The following is a 22,365-nucleotide window of genomic DNA, read 5'->3' on the forward strand; positions in this document are numbered from 1 at the left end:
AGCTGCCATCTACTATTCATCAAAATTAAATGTAGGTTTATATAGAGCTTTCAGCAACAGACAATGTTACACAACATGATGATAACCATTTCATTATGTGAATTGTGAATTGTAAATATTGTGCAGTGTATGTTATGTGGGGTTGCTGTAAGATTGACTTTAAATTTCCCTCCTACAAGTATGTATAAAAATTGCAACTGACTAATAGGCCCACACCTGACACCTCATCAGACCTCATAATACTGTGCAAATTATGGTGATCATCTTATAAGAGTCTGGCTGCTCAAACACTGCCGCATCTTAACCCTGATGATACTGTGTGCAAGCAGCAGAGTTTACTGCAGGGCCACATTCAGCCCAAAATTAAACACTGAACAAGAGTTGGCAGAGTTTGTGCAGTTTTCTGCCCAGGTTCCGTATGACATACAAACCTCGAATGCCATAATCAGCTCTTATGTACTTGAAACAGAAAATTCTGCCATGTAATATTACATTTTATTTCACTCAGTCCTACCTTTCCGACTGGATGTGCACATCATTTAAGAATAATTCACTGCACCATTCAACAAAGTTTAAATAAAACAAATGTGTTTTATTATAACCTTTTTTAGCAAGAACAGTAGAACATCAAATGTTGTTCAATGTCTGTCTGTTTTTATTAAAAATGCAATTAAATGAAGCCAGATTACTTTTATAAACCTTTCAGAATATAATTTGAATACATTGCACAGTGATATGCCTACTCAGCATTGTGTCTACATATTACATATTAATAAATTGTAATACATTTATTTGTGTGTGTGTGTGTGTGTGTGTGTGTGTGTGTGTGTGTGTGTGTGTGTGTGTGTGTGTGTGTGTGTAAGAGAGAGAGAGAGAGAGAGAGAGAGAAAAGAGAGAGAGAGAGAGAGAGAGAGAGAGAGAGAGAGGAGAGAGAGTGAAAGAGGAGAGAGAGAGAGAGAGAGAGAGAGAGAGGAGAGAGAGTGAAAGAGGAGAGAGAGAGAGCACTCTCACATGCGAAATGTGAGATTATGTGGAAAAAAAACCCTCAGTAACATTCAGAAAAATTCATTTGATGCTGTGCTTAAGAATTGAGTAGTAATACAGCAGTGGCATGTTGTTTTTCCACTTTATCTGGGTACTGGAGGCAGTGGAGGAGCTCCTCTTTCCCTCGGTAATGATCCTGCAGAGATCACAAAGTTTTACAGGATTAGGATTCTGAATCTATTTATATACATTTTTCTGTCCACATTTGCATTACAGTGCATTAATCAGACACACAGAGAAAACATAATATGGCAAAAAATTATCAACCAAATAAAGTGGTCCAGACTTTTGCCCTCAAGCTTACCAGATTTGCTGGGATACATCTTTGGCACAGAAATGAAAGGCTCAGGTGGGGGCAGCTCAGAAAGTGGGTGGAAAGAAAACCTAATCTCCCAGTTATCTAAAAAAAAAAAAACAAAAAAAAACAAAGCAGGTAAATATTTTGGTTTTACTGTCAGGAACAAATTTCACTAAATCATCATACAACCCAGCAGTGGTGGACGAAGTACACAATAAAAATAAAAGTGCTTCCTTTAAACTTTCACTTAAGTAAAAGTAAAAAATGTATTTGCTTTCAAATGTAACCCAAGAACTATAATTTATTATGGCTATAATGTTCCTATTATCATTTTTGTCACAAGACAAGACTCCAATGTTACTCTTAGCACATCAATCTATTAATAGAAAAATATTAATTAGTCAAACACTGACAAGGCCATGGGTGTTATGGCAAGCTAGAATCAGAGTCACTTTTATTATTGATTACTCTCAAAATGTTCTGCTTGCTGTTAAACTGACACTGAAATTTATGTTGTTGCTAAGTAGATACCACCAAGAAGCAATCAAAACAAGAGTGAGCACTCTAACCTTATATGTGGCTAAGTTTTTATCCACTTATAAATAAAAAGAAATGACTGATTTCACAAAATGTAGTTAAGTAAGAAATTTGACTTTGAAATGTAGTGAAGTTAAAGTAAAAGTCTGCCCAGGATATGTAAAAAAAAACCTACAAAAAATAAACAATTACATTTACTTTGGTATTGTACACCCCTGCAGCCCAGTCACCTAGCTTTTATATTTGCCACATAATTAATAGTCATAAGAATACCAGATTCATTAATTCGATAATGCTTTAAGTAAAATAAGATAATGCAGATAATAAGCCATTAATTAAGTTAAGGCCAAACTATATCTAATAAAATGTTATGATCTCGTAATTTGCAACAACCAATGTGCAGCTTTAATAGAAAGACATTTAGAACTATGTTTTTGCAGCCCCATGATGGTAGCTTGTTAACAGATATAATTATGAGCCCAGTTGTAATGTATACTTACAATTACTGCTTATCCAGACAGATTTACGGTCTGCCACCCTAGATTTAGCACACTAAATACTATCCTGAGATAATGTCACACCTTTGGTGCATCCAGTTAGTTTCTAAGTGTGGCATAGATATTTACTTGAACAATTAAAAACATATAAAGGAGCTGTAGACAAAGTGCATAGTAAGTAAGGATTAGGTTAAATCCTGGAAGGGTGAACATAAAATGCAAATCTGATGACACAGTATTTGACAAAAATAAAATAAAAAAAGGAGCTTAGAATTTTTGACTCAGCAACTGACTCAGAATTAGCACTGTGCTTTTTTACTTTTAAGGCCATTGCTTACCAACACATTATACATAAACACAAACTGCAACATAGATCCACTACATTGTATGATGTAAAAGACAGGGCCTTCCATGGTATTCAGGGCTTTAAAGGCTTTCTATCTCATTGTGGCTATACAGAGGTAAGGAGACTTACAGTCATCCTCAACTACCATACATCATCAGAACAAGTCTATTTTTGACATGGTTATGTCACTGGCTAAATGTTCTATTAATAAATTCTTGTTAACTTTAATGTGAGAATAAATGTAAACAAAAAATAGGTAATTTTTTATAGTTTTACATTTCTTTACAGGTTGGTAGCTGCTATATGTTTGAGATTTAAAAAAAAATATTAGTCAGTTTAACTCTCTATGCTCAGAAAATATGTGTAAATTACCAAATCAGTCCAAAGAGGCATTTCTACTTGCATGTCAGACATGTCTGTCAATTAATAAAGCTTCCTGTATTAAACTGGTGTTCAGGTATTTTAGATAGCATATTAATGTATGCTTTAGGGTTTTGGCTAGACCACTAAAACTAATATGAGCATATGTGTTTGAATTTTACATTTCGAAGTAGTTAACATTAGCTAACTACTGACTAATTAAAATTACTGATTATTGGTGTCCAATCTTAATTACAAAGGGCCCATGTGGGTGCAGGTTTACTTTTAAACCAAGCAGATGTCATGTCTACTTCTGTTTAATCAACTTATCTTATGTTTAACTTCCTAAAGTATGAACAAATCCATACCTGTGCTGTTTTGAGGGGAGCTCTGGTAACCGTTGCCCATTGAAGGGGGAGGAGGAGGGAACCCTCCTGCCCCTGGCCTATCTGGAGGAAGGGGAGGTCTGCCAGCACCTCGACTAGGGTGATTAGGAGGAGGTGCAGGTGGTGCACCTCCTCTGCTGTCCCCTGAAGGTGGAGGTGGAAGAGGATCTGAAAATAAAAAATCCAAATGTTTAAATGATATCGTGAAACATTACACAAATGTGGCTACAAATAAATAAAGTAAAAAAAAAAAAAAAAAATGTAAATTAGCAAATAGGACCACGGTCATACTAGATCGTATAGATGAGGATCTTCCTGCTTGTGGTGGTCTTGAACTGGGTGGAGGTGGTGGTGGAGCAGAAGCCCCAGGTCGTGGGACAGGTGGTGGATTACTAAAAGAATTCCTGTGGGGTGTTGTATTGGCCGACTCCTTCGCTGGTGTAGGAGGTAGCGGTGGCAGGTCCCCTCTTCCTGAAGGTATAGGTGGTGGGCCACTAACCATAGATCTTGCTCCTGGTTTACTTCCTGATGGAGGTGGTGGAGGCAGTGGAGATCCCTCACCAGAAAATGAAGCTCTACTTCCTCCAACAGATGGTGGTGGTGGAGGAAAATCATTTAACTCAGAAGGAGGTGCTGGAAATTGAGGGTGGCTACTAGGGGGAACTGGAGGTAATGATGCCCTATGTCCTCCTATGGATGGTGGAGGAGGGGGAAAATCATTTGAACTGCCTGCGGAATAATTTGGCCGGGCACTTGAAGGAACAGGGGGTGGTGGTAATGTTGACCTGTTTCCTCCAACTGGTGGCGGTGGAGCAGGAAAATCATTTGAGGATCCAGAGGAAAATGTATTAGAAGTGGAACGGCCACTAGAGGGAACAGGTGGTGGTGGTAAAGAAGTTTGACGACCAGGGGGAGCAGGATTTGCAGGAAAGCTGGGGGGTCGACCTGGCAGTGATGGTGGTGTAGAAGAAGAGCTTGAAAATCGGCCTCCTGGTAAAGGCGGAGGACCACCAGCAAGTGAACTGCGAGGAGAGGCAGATGTAGAGGCAGGCAGAGATGGAGTACTGCCCCTGTTCAAGTTTGATCGCCCAGATGTGTCAGGGAGACGAGGAGGAGCTCCTCCACTTGGAGCTGGGAATCTCCCACTGGTGGGGGGCATCGGTGGCCTTGCTGTTTAACCAGAAATGTAAATAATAAAAACAATACACAGAAAAATTATTAATTTGACACATTTTAGTTCATTGATTTTTTTTTTTAAGATGAAATATTATTTACCAGGGCTTCCTCCTGCCGTTTTTAGTCTTGGCATCCCACCCTGGAACAGTCCCCCAAGTCCAGCTGGAGCTCCACCACCACCACCTCCTCCTCCAACAGAAGCCCCACCCCCTTTGGGCTCTGTAAAACAGTATTATTGTTAAAAAATAAACATAATGTTACCACTGCTAAATTAATCATCAATACAATAGTTAATTTTGAAGTACAGTTGTAGTGTGTTATTTTTTTTTAAATTAAGGAACTTACTATCAAATACTGGAGCACTGCGGTCATTGGTGACAGCTTTTTTCAGACGGGTGCCTTTGCCGATATCTGAGAGTAAAGCATTTCTCCCATGTTGCTCATTTCTAGAGAGGGATGGTTTCTCAGTATTGGCCTGTTTAAGAAAATTAGTTTCAGAGACCACAAATAATATAGTTGCCACTAGATGGATCTCTACAATAATAAAAGGTTTGTAACTGCTCTTTAGGTATTGTGTTACATTTTTAAGCTATATCTACTTTTACATTAGGAATCACTAAGCTAAAGGGAACTCTAAAGCCAAAAAATGATCCTGTGTTATATCTTATGTCTAATCCTGTTTTTCATATGTGCTTATGTGACTAATATGAATCACTGGAAGAACAAAAATATATGCACTAAATGTTATTAATGTATTAAAAATGACATATCAAAAAATCATTTTACATTTTCAACAATTTGAACAACACAGTGTATTGCAGAATATAATGCTCTCATGTCTCTTACCAAAGCTAAGGTTGGAGGAGGGGGTGGTGGTGGCGGTGGAGGACCAGGCATGATATGTCCGTTCTGCTTCTGATTCACACTCTACCTGAATATTCACACACACACACACACACACACACACACACACACACACACACACACACACACACACACACACACACACACACACACACACTCTTAGTGCAGAGAACTAGTGTCTTGTGTCGGGACTAGTGTTTTGAACCTGCAGCCAAATATAGCGTCTTAAACCTCACACTCGCCCCACTGTTCACACTTATTCTTTTGGTTAATCAAAAGATGGTTATGTGAACCACATATAAGTTGTGAGGAAGGCTTGCAAGATCTCATTCCTACACCAATACATGAGAAGAATTGACTATTCTTGTTTAATATTCCTTTAAATAATTATTATGCTACTTTTTAAGTCTAAATTAAAACCATTCAGCTTGACAGAAATAAAGATGAATTAAAAACAAAATAATGTCTTATTACAATGACTTAGGGATCCTGACCTGCTATTATGCACAATGCAAAGACTTGGTGCAAAACCTTTGCACCAACATATGTTAAATTAAATATATATTATTATATTAAATTGTCCTGTTCCACATCAAGCCCAGGCCAGAAACAACATGCCCATTGCATGCTGTGATTTAGCCGGACAAATACTTTACATCTGCTACAAGTTGTGTTTGCATATTGCATAAAATGTATATTTTGTACATAATAAATGTTCACCTCTTATTTCTACTTAGAGCAGCTTTGATTCCACTGTCTGTTCTTTTTCTAATTAGCAAATCAAGGTCAATCAAATTCTGCATTTTATTTCAAGCAACGTAGTAAGAAACCCTTGATGTTTGATTATAAATGGAACAGGGAAAGTTCTCTTTTCTCCAATGGAAGCTTATTTGAGATTGAATTTATTTTACAGTGGCTTAAGTTCTGTTCGGACTGCTAACTCACATGGAATACAGGAGGTTATAGCCATCTTTTTTACATTTGACATTTATTTTATATTTATTTGATTATAGTCTATAATGTCTAACTCATAAGTCAAGGTTTTCTGCTTCGGGTAGCTGTTTGAGTGTCATTACTACACAATACAACAGCTACAATAGGCCGTCTATGTGAAGCATGTTTTCATTTCTCATAGAAAATAGCTTAGAAATGGATTTTTAGAACATGTTAAAGTCATTTACCAAACATAATAGTTCTCTTTAGTATATGATCTCAGCAGGATGATGACTTTGTTTGTCAGCCAAACCTGAATGCTTTGCTGCACCGAGGTGACAGCAACTTCCTGATGCGTAAGCTACTAATGAGAAACTCTAATATAGGCCTCTTCTTATTTCCTGTGCTGTTAGAGCACTCAGCTTCAGACCAGATTTGTGAATTTAAAAATGTAATATGCAATAGCATGTTCTGGATGCTTCTAAAATAATTCCAAATGAAGAAGCCTATAATATATTGTTTGATAATTCTTTATTCTATATATATTTATATATTTGTTATACCTTATTTGTAAACATACATAAGCGTAAGTACGAAGACAGAAAGGTGCTGTTTTTGAAGTTGTTAAAAAAAAGTGGAACTAAAACAGTCACAAGAAAAATGGGATATGTTCTTAGCAGAACAAGGAACATAAAAAATATAGACTTTTCTTTTGGAAACTTGAGAGATCTATGATTTACTACAATTACTGTGTGAGTTTGAAATGTATGGGTGGGAATTGTGAATGCAAAATTAAGTTAAGACAAATATCTTTTTTTTTTTTGCAGCTTTCCCATTACAGTTCTCTGAGTGTAACTGCTTTTTTTTTAAAATATAGACACAATAAGAGTAACATAAACAATAAGATAAAATAGAATCATATTGCCTTTGACAGTTTTAGACTTCCACCGATAACTGTTTTCACAAACCTATGTATATTTTACTTAGTAAATTCTACACTATTTATACAATTTCACTGCACTCATACTTACTCAGATGCCTTCTGTTGCTTAAAAATGTGGTTTACAATGCGAGAAATTGTCACAGTTGAAAACAGAAGATAACAGATAATCTGGTTAACCTACAACAACCAGCAACCACCCTTCTGCTTCAGTAGCTTTGTAAGAATTCATATTTCCTCCTTTGAGTTTCCTCTGCAGCAAAGTCCGACAAACAATGCAAGCACTTTCACATGAAAAAAAAATAAAAAACTTTGACAGGCAGAGATACCCTCACTGTCTTCCATAGCTTCCCTTTCCTCCCTGCTCTCTCCTGAGTTTCCTCTCAATCTATCCATGGAAAGGATGGACTCACCCGAGATTGAAGTTGTAGAGAAGTAAGTTTTACTGTCGTGCACACTGTTCCAAAGCACTTCCTGTCTCTGATGCAGAAGACCAATCAGTAAATGTGTGTGTGTGTGTGTGTGTGTGTGTGTGTGTGTGTGTGTGTGTGTGTGTGTGTGTGTGTGTGTGTGTGTGTGCGTGCGTACGTGCGTGTGTGTGTGTGTGTGTGAGGGTGTGTGAGTTTAAGTGTGAGCAGTCCTTCACAAAGAGATGGGGCATGCAAATGATTTCTACCACAGCAGACTCATTTCCTTACCTCTCATTCTTTATAAGTAAGTTAACAGTTAAAGTAGCAGGTGAACTCAGTACACTGACAGAAAGAGCAACAAAATGAGCAATACAGGCAAAGATAAGGAGATGTCAAAAACATAAACCATTATAATAAATGCCTGAGCACATGCAATTTGAAGGTACAGAAATTCTTGCAGTTTATTGGATTATGCAGCTATCTTTAGCAGCACATTTGTATTGATTTGGAACTGATGGTTTAATGGTTTAATGCTTTAATGCTTTTCTGCACCGAGAATGTTTACTCTACAGGCCAAACATAACTAAGATTATATTTATAGAGCATGTGAGGTCTGGGTTTTATCAGCTTCCTGGCCACAGGAGAAGGCCAAGCCTTTATGTGAGAGATGCTTGAATATTCAATCAAATGTAAAGGAAAGAAAAGCGAATTAAGAAAGACAGCTTCCTCTTTAAGAAAGGCGAAATGAGTAAGCCTGTACCTGTTTACTTCATACTGAATAACAAGCAAAATGACCCAACTGCAGTATGAGGAAGGAGCACGAGCAAGGTTTAAACTGAGGCACATTTGAAGAGGAATTGAGATATGATTATTTAAATATGGCTATCCTGTCTGCACTAAAGTAAACAAAAGAAAGGGTAATCTTCTCATTAAACATATGCATTGCACATGAATCACAACAAACAAACACAATTAAGGCATCTAGGACAAAACAATATGCTTTATTTTATTTATACCAAAGCATTATGCATTTTCTTACAAAGATAATAGTAGTGAACACAAATCAGTCTATATTTAGGCACTGCTTTTTATCTGTATGGTACAATTTTGTAATATTCTCCCTATCTAACATTCATATAATAAAACATTATACTATACATTATGAATTTGCATGCATATTTATCTTTCCAAAGGCCCCTTCGTATTATATGAAAATTATTATCTTAAGATTATAACAAGGTTATAACTGACTGAGCTCAATAAGTCTCCCGGCAAAAACGCCCAGTGTCCCAATTATACACACTGCCATGAAGACACAGAGCAAAATGTGGTCAAGAACCATTGCAACAAACTTCCACTCATCACAGGCCTAGTGAGAGAGAGAGAGAGAGAGAGAGAGAGAGAGAGAGAGAGAGAGAAAGAGAGAGAGAGAGAGAGAGAGAGAGAGAGAGAAAACTGTGAGACAGTATACAGACAGGTATTTAAGAATTAAAAAAAGATTAATCACAATAATATTTAACAATTTATCACACTTGATAATCTTACATTGTTGGACTCATCATCTGATTTCATGGTCTCTGCGATGTATTTTACTCCTTCTATTGCGCTTCGGACATCTGGGTTTTTAGTAATAGGTGACTGGAAAGGCACAGCAGTGGGCATTGGCTTCCCGGAGATATCAGAGATGTCCAGGTCAGGAGTGAAAATGTTTTTAGTGCGTTTTTCCACACTGGGTCGCTTCATTGCAGAGAAGAACATCCAATTGGGGATGGTCTCAATGAAAATCTAGATCAGGCAGAAGAAGAACAAGTGATCCCAGTTGGTGTTTGCTAATGATAATAGTGCTAAGTAAACTGGATTAAACATTTCTACTGGATTAAATAAAAAAGACTAGTTATGAATCCAAACCTGTAATTGCTGTAATTAATTTATCTATCTATCTATCTATCTATCTATCTATCTATCTATCTATCTATCTATCTATCTATCTATCTATCTATCTATCTATCTATCTATCTATCTATCTATCTATCTATCTATCTATCTATCTATCTACATACTTTAATAGTATGTAGTAATAATATTTTATATACCCACTTTACTAATTAACTTCAGTGTGAGTGAGAGACAGAGCACATACATGCCAAAGAAGTGGTCATTTAAAATGTTCAAACAGAAGATGTGGATAGATGTAATAAATAGCTGCCACTTTCATAGCACATCACAATCTAATATTACATGCTTATAATTAATAGAAAACCTTAATCATATTTTGACTCCAGGCCTATGAAAGGTCATTTGAAGTTTGGAATCCTATAAATAAAAGAGCACATTTAAAGCTAATAATAATTTTAAATAATTTTCAGACACATGTCTTTGAAGCAGCTTCCTGACCTAATACCTTAGTACGTGCATTGCAGTGTTTGGTTACATAAAGCCAAATCGAGTGTATTTCAGACGGGAATAACGGATTGTTTAAACCACTAGGTGGCAGCACTGGTTAAAAATAAAATACTGTGTGTGTGTGTGTGTGTGTGTGTGTGTGTGTGTGTGTGTGTGTGTGTGTGTGTGTGTGCGCGCGCGCGTGTGTGCGTGTGTGTGTGTGTGTGTGTGTTTGGTAACTTGAATGGTTTAGTAAACTTTAATGACTGAACAACATATCAGCCTATAAATAAAATCAATAAAAATAGAAATACAATGCATTATGATACCAAATTGTAATTAATCTCCATAATACCTTCATAGTTATCTAGTTATAGATATAGATTATATCTATATAGATATGATAGATTTTTAGTTGCAGCTTTTAACAATGCCTGCAAAATTAACAAACCAGAATTTTTTTTGTTGTTTCCCAGTTATAAGCTGCCCAATGGAAATCTGTTGGGATTTGCTAAAAAAAATGGTGAACGATTCAGCAGTAATATAAATCTTTTTGAGCCTCAGTCTGGATGACCTTTTTCTCTCACCCTCATTTTTAAAATGGCGACTACATAAAATGTCAGGATGACACAGGACAAGACAAGTACAGTACATACTCAAGGGTTCATTTATATCTAATAGGCGCAGGATTATACAGTATGTGTAATACATTGTAGGAAAGTAGTAGGAAATTTAATCACAGCAGAAAAGCAACATAAAACACAAACAATATTCTTTTTTTTTTTTTATTTGCTTAATGCACCCACCTTGCGAACCCAGGCAGGCATGGTATGTGTGCTGGGTGAACGGTGGTGTGTGTTGATAACAACGACAGTAATGATGATGGAGGCAATGACGAAGATCATGGTGAAGAGCATGTATTTGCCAATGAGAGGAACAGCACTTGAGGTAGAGGGGATGAGCTCCACGATCACCAGCAAGAACACAGTCAGAGACAACAGGACAGAGATACTTAGGGTCATCTTCTCACCTACACACACACACACACACACACACACACACACACACACACACACACACACACACACACACACGAATAATTAAACATATTTGCCACTTGTGGAAGGATATTGAGAAACACAACCATTCAGCTCAGCATATTTTTCAGCTGTCTTCAATTCTACCAGAAGATTGGCCATCAGTCAGGTTAAATATATACATATATGAAGCTTCTAAACTCCAGTAATGTAGCATAGTGCTCTATTTATATCTTTCATAGTGTTCACACAATATACTAAGACTCAAGGTCAGGGTGAAGGCTAGCAGACAGCTGAAAGAGCCATTACAGTGCTAAATATAAACAGATCTGGTCATTGAAACACATTATGTAGGCAGATGCAATGCAAAAAATATAGACAGGAAAAAATAATAATAATGTCAAAGTTAAGAGTATTTAAAACAGAAAGAATTGTTCTAGAACCCGGGTAACAGAATCCTTAGTTATCTTGTTTCACAATGCTCATACTTTTCCCAGGCTTAACAATTAATCGTAATAGACACCTATTTACAACATAATGAGAACCTCTACACATGACAATATAAATCTTAAACTGTCCAATCTCAATTAGCTGCCTGGATCAACCTCCATTACTATAACTGAACCTAAATGTCCAGGTTTCTGCATGTTAGAATAATAACATGTTGACATTCTGTGAAAAATACTGTAATAGAAGCCTCCAAACAAAGGCCACTTCAGTAACGTGTTTTCTTTTAACCTGTTTACTTCAGTGCAACTTTGTGTCTTATTCCAGTATGCATTCCTAAATCATTTAGCAGTTTTACATTTTTTATTTCTTTTTTTCCTGGATTTGGCTGACATTAAAAAAAAAACCTGCTTACTTTTGACCCTGAGTTTGTCTGCTGATTTGGATTTTTAATAATGTATATGCCATGCTAGTTGACCTGGCTTCAAACTGTCTTTAGAAACTCAGCATATTTATTCAGTTCTGCATCTTAACTTCCATGAATTAGTGAGTGGCTGCAGGGAAACTAATAAGGAAGGTACACAGAAATAAATATTGAAGAATGTAAGTGTGCAGGAGCCGACAAGTCCTGGGAGTTCAGCAAGGGGTTCATTTGAGCTCTGGTCAGCTCTTTAGGATTCTCCAAGCATGATCTATTACACAGAAAGGACTGTATGCTGATTATGGAGATTGCACTATTGCCTTTATCATGGTCCACTGAACAAGGAGACTGGTACTTAATCTGATGAATCAACACTGACACTAACGTGTGTGTGCGCGTGTGTGTTTTTGTGCGTGTGTGTGTGCGCGTGTGTGTTTTTGTGCGTGTGTGCGTGTGTGTGTGTGTGTGTGTGTGTGTGCCCTTTCAGTGACTGTTCCAAGCCACTGAAACATTTAACCATATCACTGATCAGAAACATCTCTACAATAAACCCAGATAACAATGCATAACCGTACAACCATGCATAACGAATTATGACAGATGGAGCACCAAGAGAAATTCCCGGTCACACCACTGATTATTAACTCAAGTTTCATCTGATCAAATTAAGAGCCCTAATCTCACTCTGCCATTTAGCAGAACACTTCTGAAATCATGAGACTGAGAGCGATGTGTGATGTATAATACATTAAAGCAGAGTAAGACTGGAAGACATGATGAAACACAGAGCATCACTTCTACATACACACACATCTCATAAATATATCAATGCCACAGACATTCAATGCTGGCTGTTTGGGTCATTTACACATGCAATTAGCTTCATTCAGTCAACCTTGCATCATCCAACCACCCAACATATTGGTTTTAACCAATAGCTGTTCTGTTTACTCATCCACCCATCTGGCTTTATGTTCATACCTGAGTCTGTGGGCAGGTAGAAGACTAAGCCAGTCAGGAAAGAGAAGAGGAGGCATGGTATGATCACGTTGACGATAAAATAGAGCGGCAGTCTCAGCAACAGGAAGTGGTAGGTGATATCCAGGTATGGTGTGTCTTGGCAACAGGCATAATAAACCCAGTGCTTCCAGCTCCTGTAGTCCTTCATCACCCACTCACCACTCTCCATAAAATTGCTCAGGTCTGGACGATCGCTGTCCTAAGAGACAGAGCAGACGATCGATTGTATTAGAGGTGCCATAAACAAGACAATTCAATTTATGAAGCAATGAACTGACAGGGTGTGAATAGATCAGAATTTGATCAACTGGGATTTGATTAAGGTTGACTTAACTGAGGTTTGATCAATAACATAAATTGAATGATACATTCAGTTCACAGAAGCATGGATCGGCGCTATTGTACAAAATCCCATTCATGAATATTGCATGTGTTTTAATCATTTCTTCTAACATCTTCTAACATATACTAACATCTTCTTACATCTTTATAAATCAAACAACTTGCTATTAAAGAAATGTTTTTTCATTTTAAATAATTATATACTGTTTATTTTCAATATACTAATTTTCATTCCTATTTTATTGTTGTATTGTTATATTGTACTGCAAGACACTGAGATGTTTTCCTTTTTTTCACAGCTGTGCTACTGCTTCTTTAATAACAAACGAATAAAGCAAAGGAATGGTTTGCATTTGCAAATAATCAGCAATATATTAGGTGATGCCATTACAGGGTTGATGGCGACAAGATTTCCATCAAAAGTCCATGTTCCGAGTTTCATGGTGCAGTTCTGCAGGTCGAAGGGGAAGTGAAGCACAATGATCTCACAGTAGCTCTTGAAGATGGCAGGGGGGTTCCAGGTGATCATTCCTGTATATTCTAGCAGAACTTTGGTCTCGTGCACAATGGCAAAGTCACCATCAGCACTTTGGAAGTAAGAGTGAAAAATACATCATTAACAATCTCCAGTAATAATGTAGATATAAATTCACACATTGGTCAGTTTCTCAACATGGTTGAGAGTTTAATACTTTATTTTCTAAAACAGATTCTTCATTGTATCTCTAAGTCCATTGCTGAGTAAATGTGGAAAAAAAGAGGTTGGGGGAAATGAGAATCGATTAAAAACAGAAGAGGATTTAGTGAGACAAAGCACACACAAATGTACACACACGTGTTGATCTCCAAATAAAGGATGTGTAATATAAAGGTTAAACCTAAACAAAATCTTTACACAAACTCTCTAACAGCATGCTTTTATATCGTGACCTATTTGTACTAACAAAGGATGTTTTTCATGGAGACACAAAGAACTTCTTTAAGATCTCTGCTAATGGTCATACATGTGAAAGTCAAGATTTTAGAGCTGCTTCTTTCATTTTGAGCCACACAGCACATCAAATGCAAACTGCATAAAAAACACATTCACACCAGAACATCAAGGTGCTCAGACTCACACAGTCTACTCAGTTTACACGTGTACCGTAATTTCCGGACAATTAAGCGCACCCAAATATAAGCCGCACGCACTGAATTTTACAAAGATTTTTATTTTGAACATAAATAAGCCGCACCTGTCTATAAGCCGCAGGTGTCTACATTGAAACTAATGAACTTTACACAGGCTTTAACGAAAGACAGTGTCTGTTACACGGCTTGTATCTAAACAGTAGCCTACCAAGAAAGTCATTGTTCACTGTCGTCCTCCTTTCCTTCACAACAATTTCTCTCAGGAGTTTTTCTTTTGGTATCGTCGTGTGTTTAAAAATCGCTATCGGTGAATCTTTTCTCCTGATGCCGTGCAGCTCAGAACACAGGTGAAGTGTGTTTTTTCATGCCCGGTTGTTTTCAGCATGACGAATGATTTGCATTTCCTGTTGACAGTCTGAGTGAGCGGCAGGTCAAACGTCAGAGGAACATCATCCATATTTATGATGTGGTGCGGCCTGATTCAGTGGGAGCGCATCTGATTTAATATAAAGAGTTTCATTGGTTCACCTGAACCCGTTCGGCAATTTCATTGGTCTAATGTTACAGGGTTCAGTTTTTTATCTTGAAACTTGTGAAACCGGGAAAAAACCCAGAAAAATCCACATATTAGCCGTTTCGTTGTTTAAGCCGCGGGGTTCAAAGCATTGGAAAAGAGTAGCGGCTTATAGTCCGGAAAATACAGTATTTAAAAAACAATCAAAAAATAAATAAATGAATGAATGAATAAATAAATAAATAAATAAATAAATAAATAAATAAATAAATAAATAAATAAATAAATAAATAAATATTTAAAAAAGGTACTTGTTATAGAGAACAAGGTCAGGTCTCCAGATGTCATTGCATGGAATTCGGATCTTTTTTATTCCTCCATACTCCTCTGGGTTCCACTGCAGGTTCACATCTTTCCATTGCTAATGGGAAGTGAAATAATTGCTTAATTATGCCAAATCACAGACACAAATACACACAAAAATGCTTGAAGACATAATTTCTATTAAGTGTAAACTCATTTAAATATAAATGCATTCAAATCAAAGCACGGGTACCTGTTTCAGACGTACGTTGGTTGTAACAATTTGGTTGACCTCATCCTATCAGAGCAATTTCTGTTAGTATGTTACTGTTTTTTTTTTTCTATCAGCTTGAAGGACATATACAAACAATATAAATGACCGATTGTGCATTCTGAAATTTTGGTACAACACTGGTAAAATAATGGTACAATACATTCTAAAACTGTACAACTGGGTGAAAATGAATCATACCACACTAATAAGCTGAATTAGCTGTAGTCCCACAGTGACCACCACAGCATCTTTAAAGTGATTGACAGGTCTGACCACTTTATTATAGCCAGTGAAGAGTTTATTCACTAGACGAGTTTCGTCCTCCGAGCAGCACACCAGTCCTGCTCAACACAAAACACACCGCCACTGTGTAAACACTGGTTGACACAATTCAAGAGAAAACAACAACTATTAAAAAGCATTATACATTTGTTTTTCAAAAGTCTGATTCTGAGAAGTCTGACTCAGGCAACCAACACTAGTCATGCTTTGCAACAATGCTATTTAAAGTGCTGGACAAATAAAACTGCAAGTGATCTATAAAAAGCAATATAACTGGGTAAAATAAGAGTACTAATCAAACAAGTAAACAAACTAAAGTGGAAGTGGAGGTGGGGTTTTAGGATATGATGGCTGATATTCTGGAAGCCCGATTTGTCATGCCACTGGAGAGGAGCCCAAAGCGAACGTGTGAAAATTCCATGGGTGTTCAAGTTACCGGAAATGCTCTTTGTACTTCTACTGGTATCTCATATCAGCATATCAGAACTTTAATATTTCATTTACATTTTTATTTAGATTATCTGACCAGTTAAGTGACAAGGCCCACATTAAAATAATATACTTATGCAAAATACATTTATATAAGCCATTTATTTAAATAAGTAACTTTATGTAATTATTAACCAGAAATGATTTAATTATTGTTATTATATACTTATCCTTCAATTAAGAGTGCTGCTTAAACATATAAATCTGTCAGAATCATTTGTAGATGTGCAATAATCTCCGCAAGGGCAGTAAAGAAGACAGTAAGAGTCACTCGAACATCTGAAGCTGTCAATCAAATGAATGCCATAGAGGCTAAAAACAGAGTGATATTCCATCTCTCAAACTGCCAACAAACATTACAACCCTTCCTTTACCTTTGAGTTTATACATTATTACATTCAAATATTATGGTTATATGCTTAATTTCTGGATTAGTTATCATCAATATTATGTATGTAATGTAATGAATTAAGTAAATATGTAACCAGATTTTAGTTCAGGATCAGTTAATATCCACAAACCTTCATGCTACTGTCAATTTGTATATTTTGTCAATTACACATTATGCTTATTATGCATTTTGTTAAATGTGATACATTTTGTGTGCAACTAAAAATTAGCTTATTTGTGGTAACATTAAAAAAAACTTAATCTAAATACATGCTTATACATTATTTACTTCTTTGTTTATTTATATTTGACTGTGAATTCACATTCAGTTACAGACAAACACATGCCAGACTGTACCTGTAGAGACAGTGAGGAGCAGAGGAACCAACTGAAGCCAATTCATGTCAACAGAAAAAAACCTACTTTTTCTTTTCAAATGACTAAATACAATAAACACCAGTTTACTTTGTTCAACCCCTCCTGGTTTGATAAATGAATCCTATGGCTGTCTCGCCGTCTCTCTTCGTTTCTCACTGAGCTCTCTGCAGGGTCAAGTTCATCTGCTGTGTAGCACATGAAACCAAATACCTTAATCCCTTTCTCATGTGTAACTCAGCACATACAATATATGCATGTATGCAGGTACACTAAATACAGTGAAGTAACAAACAGAAAAAAATACTTATTTTATCTCTAATATCTCTAAAATGTACATAAAAATGTAATGAAATGACTTTTTTTTTTAATTCACAATAGAACATAGAAAACATATCAAATGTTTAAATTGAGGAAGTGTTTCAATTTAAAGAAAGTATCAAAATTTGAAATTTGAAAGGCATGAATGCCACATCCTCTGGACTAAAGAGCAGAGGGACCATCCAGCTTTTTATCAGTGCTCAGTTCAGAAGCCTGCTTCTCTGTTGGTATGGGATGGGATGGTATTGGTGCCTATTGTACATCTGGAAAGGCATCATCAATTCTGAAAGGTATATACAGGTCTTTGAGAAACATATGCTTTGTGTTGTTTTTTTCAAGGAAGGCCATGCATATTTCAGCAGGACAATGATAAACTGCATACTGCATCTATTACAACAGCATGGCTTTGCAGTAGAAGAGTCTGGGTGCCGAATTGGCCTGCTTGCAGTCCAGACATTTCAGTAACTGAAAGCATTTGGTCAATTGGAAAATGAAAATTATAAAAAAACAACAAATTAGAACTGTTGTGCAGCTCGAATCCTGCATTAGACATGACAGGAACAATATATAATTTTAATATATATAATATATTTAATATATTTATTTATATTTAATATATGTAATATATATTAAAACCCAGCAAATAGTCTCCTCAGTTCAAAGACATATACAGACTGTTGTTAAAATGAGAGGGGAAGCTGCACAGTGGTAAACATGGCCTTGTCCCAACTTTTTTGAGACGTGTTTCAGCCATTAAATTCAATATTACCTTATTTTTTTTCCCCTTAAAATGGTATATATTCTCATATTAAACATTTGATATTTTTCCGAGGTTTTACTGTGAATAAAATATAGTTTTATAAGATTTGCAAATCGTAGCATTCTGTTTTTATTTACATTTTACACAGTGTCTCAACTTTTTTGGAAATAAGTTTTTAGATAATTTATTCTATGACTAAGAAATGGCTGCCTTTGGGAACATAATTTTGTAATAATGTGGAAATTAGTCTTTTTTTTAACTCATTTAAAGTAATTTAACCACATGTATTTTATATATATATATGATATGATATGATCAGATCAGTTTGGAAATGTGCTATTTCTATTCCAAAAATACCAGGTCATGGTGCTGCAGCAAGAATTTCTTTTTAATAACATTTTTTAGATTCATACTTGAGCCAAAAGTCCCAGTTAGAATGAGGGCATTATATTAGATCATGACCTACTCCATCATTTTTACAAGCTGGTGCTGAGAGGCCACAGCTTTGGATTTGCCTTTTCCAGATGGCTGAGCCTGACATCGCTGTGCCTTTCCTTGGTTTCACACCTGCCTCATCCACAAATTTAATGCCCCATCCCTTCTAGTTCTGATGCCTCCTGAAGGATTCAACACACTTTATCCATTAGGTTTGTAGACCACTTTTCGGCAGACACACATTTTGTGTCTCGGGTATGATTGGCTGGATTTAATCGCTAGCCTCTTCTGAATAGTCCCTGCCCTTGCCACAGCCCCTGTCCTGACACAACCTTCCATTTCGCAGACAGGAATAATTTCCCCACACAGAGACCCCCCTCCATGCTCCAGCAGACTCTATTTCCCCCTGTCTCCCTCCCCCCGTCAATCCTTTACTCACAGCCCTGCATCATTCATCTTATTTAGAGACAGAGTGGCAGATCTGGCAACTGCAGAATTAAGAGAGATCAGTATCTCACACACTCACTGCCCAACACACACACACACACACACACACACAAACACATTGCCACCTGAATTTCAGTCCCACATGTCTCTCTCCTGGCAGGATTAAACCCGTTTGCCCTTGACAGAGAGAGCAAAGGTAGAGGAGAGCCCCATTCTAAAAAATCTAGCCAGGCTGAGAGAGTGCAGCTGGCACAAATAAACACTCTTCCAGACTCACTGAACCCATCCGATCTCAGCTTGATGCCAGAGTCCCTGCACTAGAGCACAGTCCAAATACTGACACTAACAAAACTTTTTCAGATTTCAGTCTCTAAATATCCAACACACTCCCATCCTGACACTCCTGTTCACCTCTCTACTAGATACTGCACACGCATGGACTCCATCATCATTCAGACTACAGAGAACATCATTCACATATAAATATGCACAAAAGTTTGTAGACACATGATCATAAAATTAATATATGCATTTTGAACATCCCATTCCACAATTAGGCCTCATTTGCCTTTTTCCATAACCTCCACTGTTCCGGGAACATGTCCCACTAGCTTTTGGAGTGTGGCTGTGGAGATTCAGTCACAAGGCTGCAAGTAAATTCAAGTACTGTACAATGTAGTCAATGTTGTAATTCATCTCAAAGGTGTTCTGTAGGGTTGAGGTTATAGCTCGAAAGCTGGCCACTCTAGATCTTCTAGTCCAACCCATGCAAACCACATCTACATGGACCTTGCTTTGTGCACATGGCATTGTCATGCTGGAAATGTTTTGGGTCTCTTAGTTCAAGTGAAGGGAAAATTTAAAAGAAAACATCCTATACAATTGTGTGCCTCCAAGTTTGTGCCTAGGACACGGAAATAACATTTTATAAAATTACCCAGAAGTTCACTCAGCTTTAAAATCCCTTAAAGCAAAGTAAAAGCCAAATACAATTATATGTAATTACACTGCACTACATTCCCAGAGCTAAAAAAAAAAAAAAAAAAAAAAAGGAAGCAAACCCCATTTTTCTCAGTTACCACTTACCACAATGAAAGTTTTTATAATACATTCATGAAGTCGTAATCCAAAATGTTAGTAAATTAAGTGCCAAGTTTGCATAATTCTCTCTTTTCAGACTGGCATCCCATTGTAATACTAATACACAGTGTGTATTAGACTTCATTTCTAGCACCACAACAATTTGCTTATTGATGAAACTCATCTAAGCTTAGATGTCTCATCTAAGACCTTAAAGTATAACATTGTCATTTTAATCTGGCATTTGGTGATGCATTTTAAAAAGCTTTATTGACTTTATTGACTAAAAAGCTTAATTTTTGTTTTATGGGCAAAGTCCCTTGGACATTCATTACAACTGAGATTTTTACTTTTTTTTTTTTTTTTTTTTTTTTTCTTTGCTCAGTAACAATGCTAACAATTAAACTGGTTAAGATTAGAAAAGAAAAAATGGCAGGAAAAAAATGCCTAATAAATAATGGAAAAATAGAGCATTTGAGGTCAAGAACACATTATGCAAGGCTCTTTTGAATCCTTTGGTCCACATTAGCATTAGGGCAGCTCTCTGTACATAGGAATTCCACACAGACTTGACACAGAAAGGTCAGTTACACCAGCCATCATACACACACACACACACACACACACACACACACACACACACACACACACACACACACACACACACACACACACACACACACACACACTGACAGAATTCCAACTCATTAGTGTAAAAAAGGCACGGTAAACCCATCATTTTTAATTTGATGTTATTAGATGTGTGGATAAGTGTTCAGTCACCATGGCATTAACACAGAGGCAGGCTGGGTGAAATGGGCTTTTAGGTCCGCCTTTCTGTGGTATTAACACAGATGGATTACTGATGCACAAAAACAATAAATCATTTTCAAAAAATGTGACTGCTATAATTTTTCTCCTTTCCCCCATAAGCTGAAGCCGTCATTCAGGAGTGCAGCAATAAGCTCCAGTGGGCAAATTAACACACAACGAGGAGGAAACTGGAAAATCAAAAATAATGTCAGCAGTTGTCAAGGCGCAGAGAATTGGGATTGTATTATGACTGATATTTAATTATTACCCTGACATTGACTTTCTATTGTGTGGGTTAATAAAATCTCAACCATTCAATAAATACACGTACACACACACACACACACACACACACACACACACACACACACACACACACACACACACACACACACACACACACACACACACACACAAACACACCTTAAAACATCTAATATATGTTGACTTACTCTTACAGAATAATCAGAGTGAAAATAACAGTCCTATCGATTGGTTTTAAAGTTTCAGGGAGAGAAGAACAGACAGCATTAGCACCAGACCTGACATAGTGGCAGACAGTATAAAGAGACACAAAGCCATTAATAAGGGAACCGGTCAGGGCTCGTAACGCTTCATGGCTATTAATAGCCTAAACTAGATTGCTGTTTTTATGGTTAACTAACAGAACAATGTGTTGCAATTGAATGAGATTATATAGAAAATTAACAGCTTCCAATATGGAAAGAAATAAATCTGTCTCTTCTTCCTTACCCTTGAATCACGACAATCACAATCAGGTCACATGGTAAGGAACTACTGCTAAGGAATTTCTTTCGAAAAATAAAGAAGGCCAAAATGAGCAAAATATGCACTATAATAGTAAAGACTCTTTAAAATAGACCAACAGTGTGTGAAAAATCATCTCTGTGTTTTGGATGCTGCAGACAGTCTAAGCCATCAGCAGTAATTAAAAATAAAACATGTGAATCCTCCCTCACGTGGTTTGCATATGCAGCCAGCAGCGGCAGGGACTGGGGGAGGAATGCAGCCTGAGGTGATGTTGCTTCGATACTAATCAGTGTGATTGACGCCAGGCCAGAGGGCTTAGTGGATCAAAGCACAAAGATCGTCAGACGTCACTGTAAACATGCATACACAGTATGTCCAAGACCTTTTATCAAGGTCACCATCTGAAAAGGCTAATTATGTGCTTTGCAAAGAAAAAGAAAAAAAAAAAACAAGCTCCCAAAACAATAATATGCCAATTTCTATGAAAGGTTTGCAGAATTAACCCAGCATATTAGTTGTAAAAAAATAATTAAATAAAAC

The 22,365-nt window shown here is 36.8% G+C and overlaps 2 protein-coding genes and 1 long non-coding RNA gene across 7 annotated transcripts; 1 reads left to right on the forward strand and 2 right to left on the reverse strand.

Annotated features, from left to right (window-relative positions):
• Positions 1–571: 571 nt before the first annotated feature.
• Positions 572–7,920, reverse strand: wipf1a (WAS/WASL interacting protein family, member 1a). 5 transcript variants are annotated; one of them, XM_083536740.1, is made up of 8 exons: positions 7,791–7,920; positions 5,491–5,571; positions 4,990–5,119; positions 4,744–4,863; positions 3,760–4,638; positions 3,451–3,636; positions 1,349–1,444; positions 572–1,180 (listed from the first exon to the last, which is right to left on the reverse strand). In XM_083536740.1, exons 2-8 carry the CDS (start codon positions 5,539–5,541, stop codon positions 1,128–1,130), a joined length of 1,515 nt encoding a protein of 504 aa, XP_083392866.1. In that variant the 5' UTR covers positions 5,542–5,571; positions 7,791–7,920; the 3' UTR covers positions 572–1,127. The 5 variants fall into 5 exon arrangements, with proteins under 5 accessions (XP_083392866.1, XP_083392865.1, XP_083392869.1 ...); XM_083536739.1 differs by having other exon boundaries at positions 5,491–5,575; positions 7,795–7,910; XM_083536743.1 differs by having other exon boundaries at positions 7,795–7,875.
• Positions 7,158–7,305, forward strand: LOC310723553. Its single transcript, XR_014532719.1, has 2 exons — positions 7,158–7,206; positions 7,244–7,305. It is a non-coding gene; the product is annotated as an uncharacterized lncRNA (long non-coding RNA).
• An 853-nt stretch (positions 7,921–8,773) lies between the features above and the next one.
• On the reverse strand, positions 8,774–17,387 carry LOC310724326 (acetylcholine receptor subunit alpha). Its single transcript, XM_083538171.1, has 9 exons — positions 17,181–17,387; positions 15,861–16,003; positions 15,642–15,686; positions 15,397–15,506; positions 13,832–14,027; positions 13,060–13,297; positions 10,980–11,203; positions 9,337–9,576; positions 8,774–9,160 (listed from the first exon to the last, which is right to left on the reverse strand). Exons 1-9 carry the CDS (start codon positions 17,224–17,226, stop codon positions 9,032–9,034), a joined length of 1,371 nt encoding a protein of 456 aa, XP_083394297.1. The 5' UTR covers positions 17,227–17,387; the 3' UTR covers positions 8,774–9,031.
• Positions 17,388–22,365: the final 4,978 nt, after the last annotated feature.

The sequence above is a fragment of the Silurus aristotelis genome (genome assembly GCF_946808225.1).
Source record: "Silurus aristotelis genome assembly, chromosome: 3".
Taxonomy (NCBI): domain Eukaryota; kingdom Metazoa; phylum Chordata; class Actinopteri; order Siluriformes; family Siluridae; genus Silurus; species Silurus aristotelis.

Bases quoted from the DNA above. Each gene is read 5' to 3' on its own strand.
- wipf1a (XM_083536740.1), bottom strand. From the start codon at position 5,541: ATGCCTGGTCCTCCACCGCCACCACCACCCCCTCCTCCAACCTTAGCT. The intron at 5,120-5,490 runs GTAAGAGACATG...TTTCTTAAACAG, and splicing joins CTCCTCCAACCTTAGCTTTG to GCCAATACTGAGAAACCATC. The intron at 1,181-1,348 runs GTAAGCTTGAGG...TGATCTCTGCAG, and splicing joins GATGTATCCCAGCAAATCTG to GATCATTACCGAGGGAAAGA.
- LOC310724326 (XM_083538171.1), bottom strand. From the start codon at position 17,226: ATGAATTGGCTTCAGTTGGTTCCTCTGCTCCTCACTGTCTCTACAG. The intron at 11,204-13,059 runs GTATGAACATAA...GTGTGTGTGTAG, and splicing joins CTACCTGCCCACAGACTCAG to GTGAGAAGATGACCCTAAGT. The intron at 9,161-9,336 runs GTAAGATTATCA...CTCTCTCACTAG, and splicing joins CAGATGATGAGTCCAACAAT to GCCTGTGATGAGTGGAAGTT.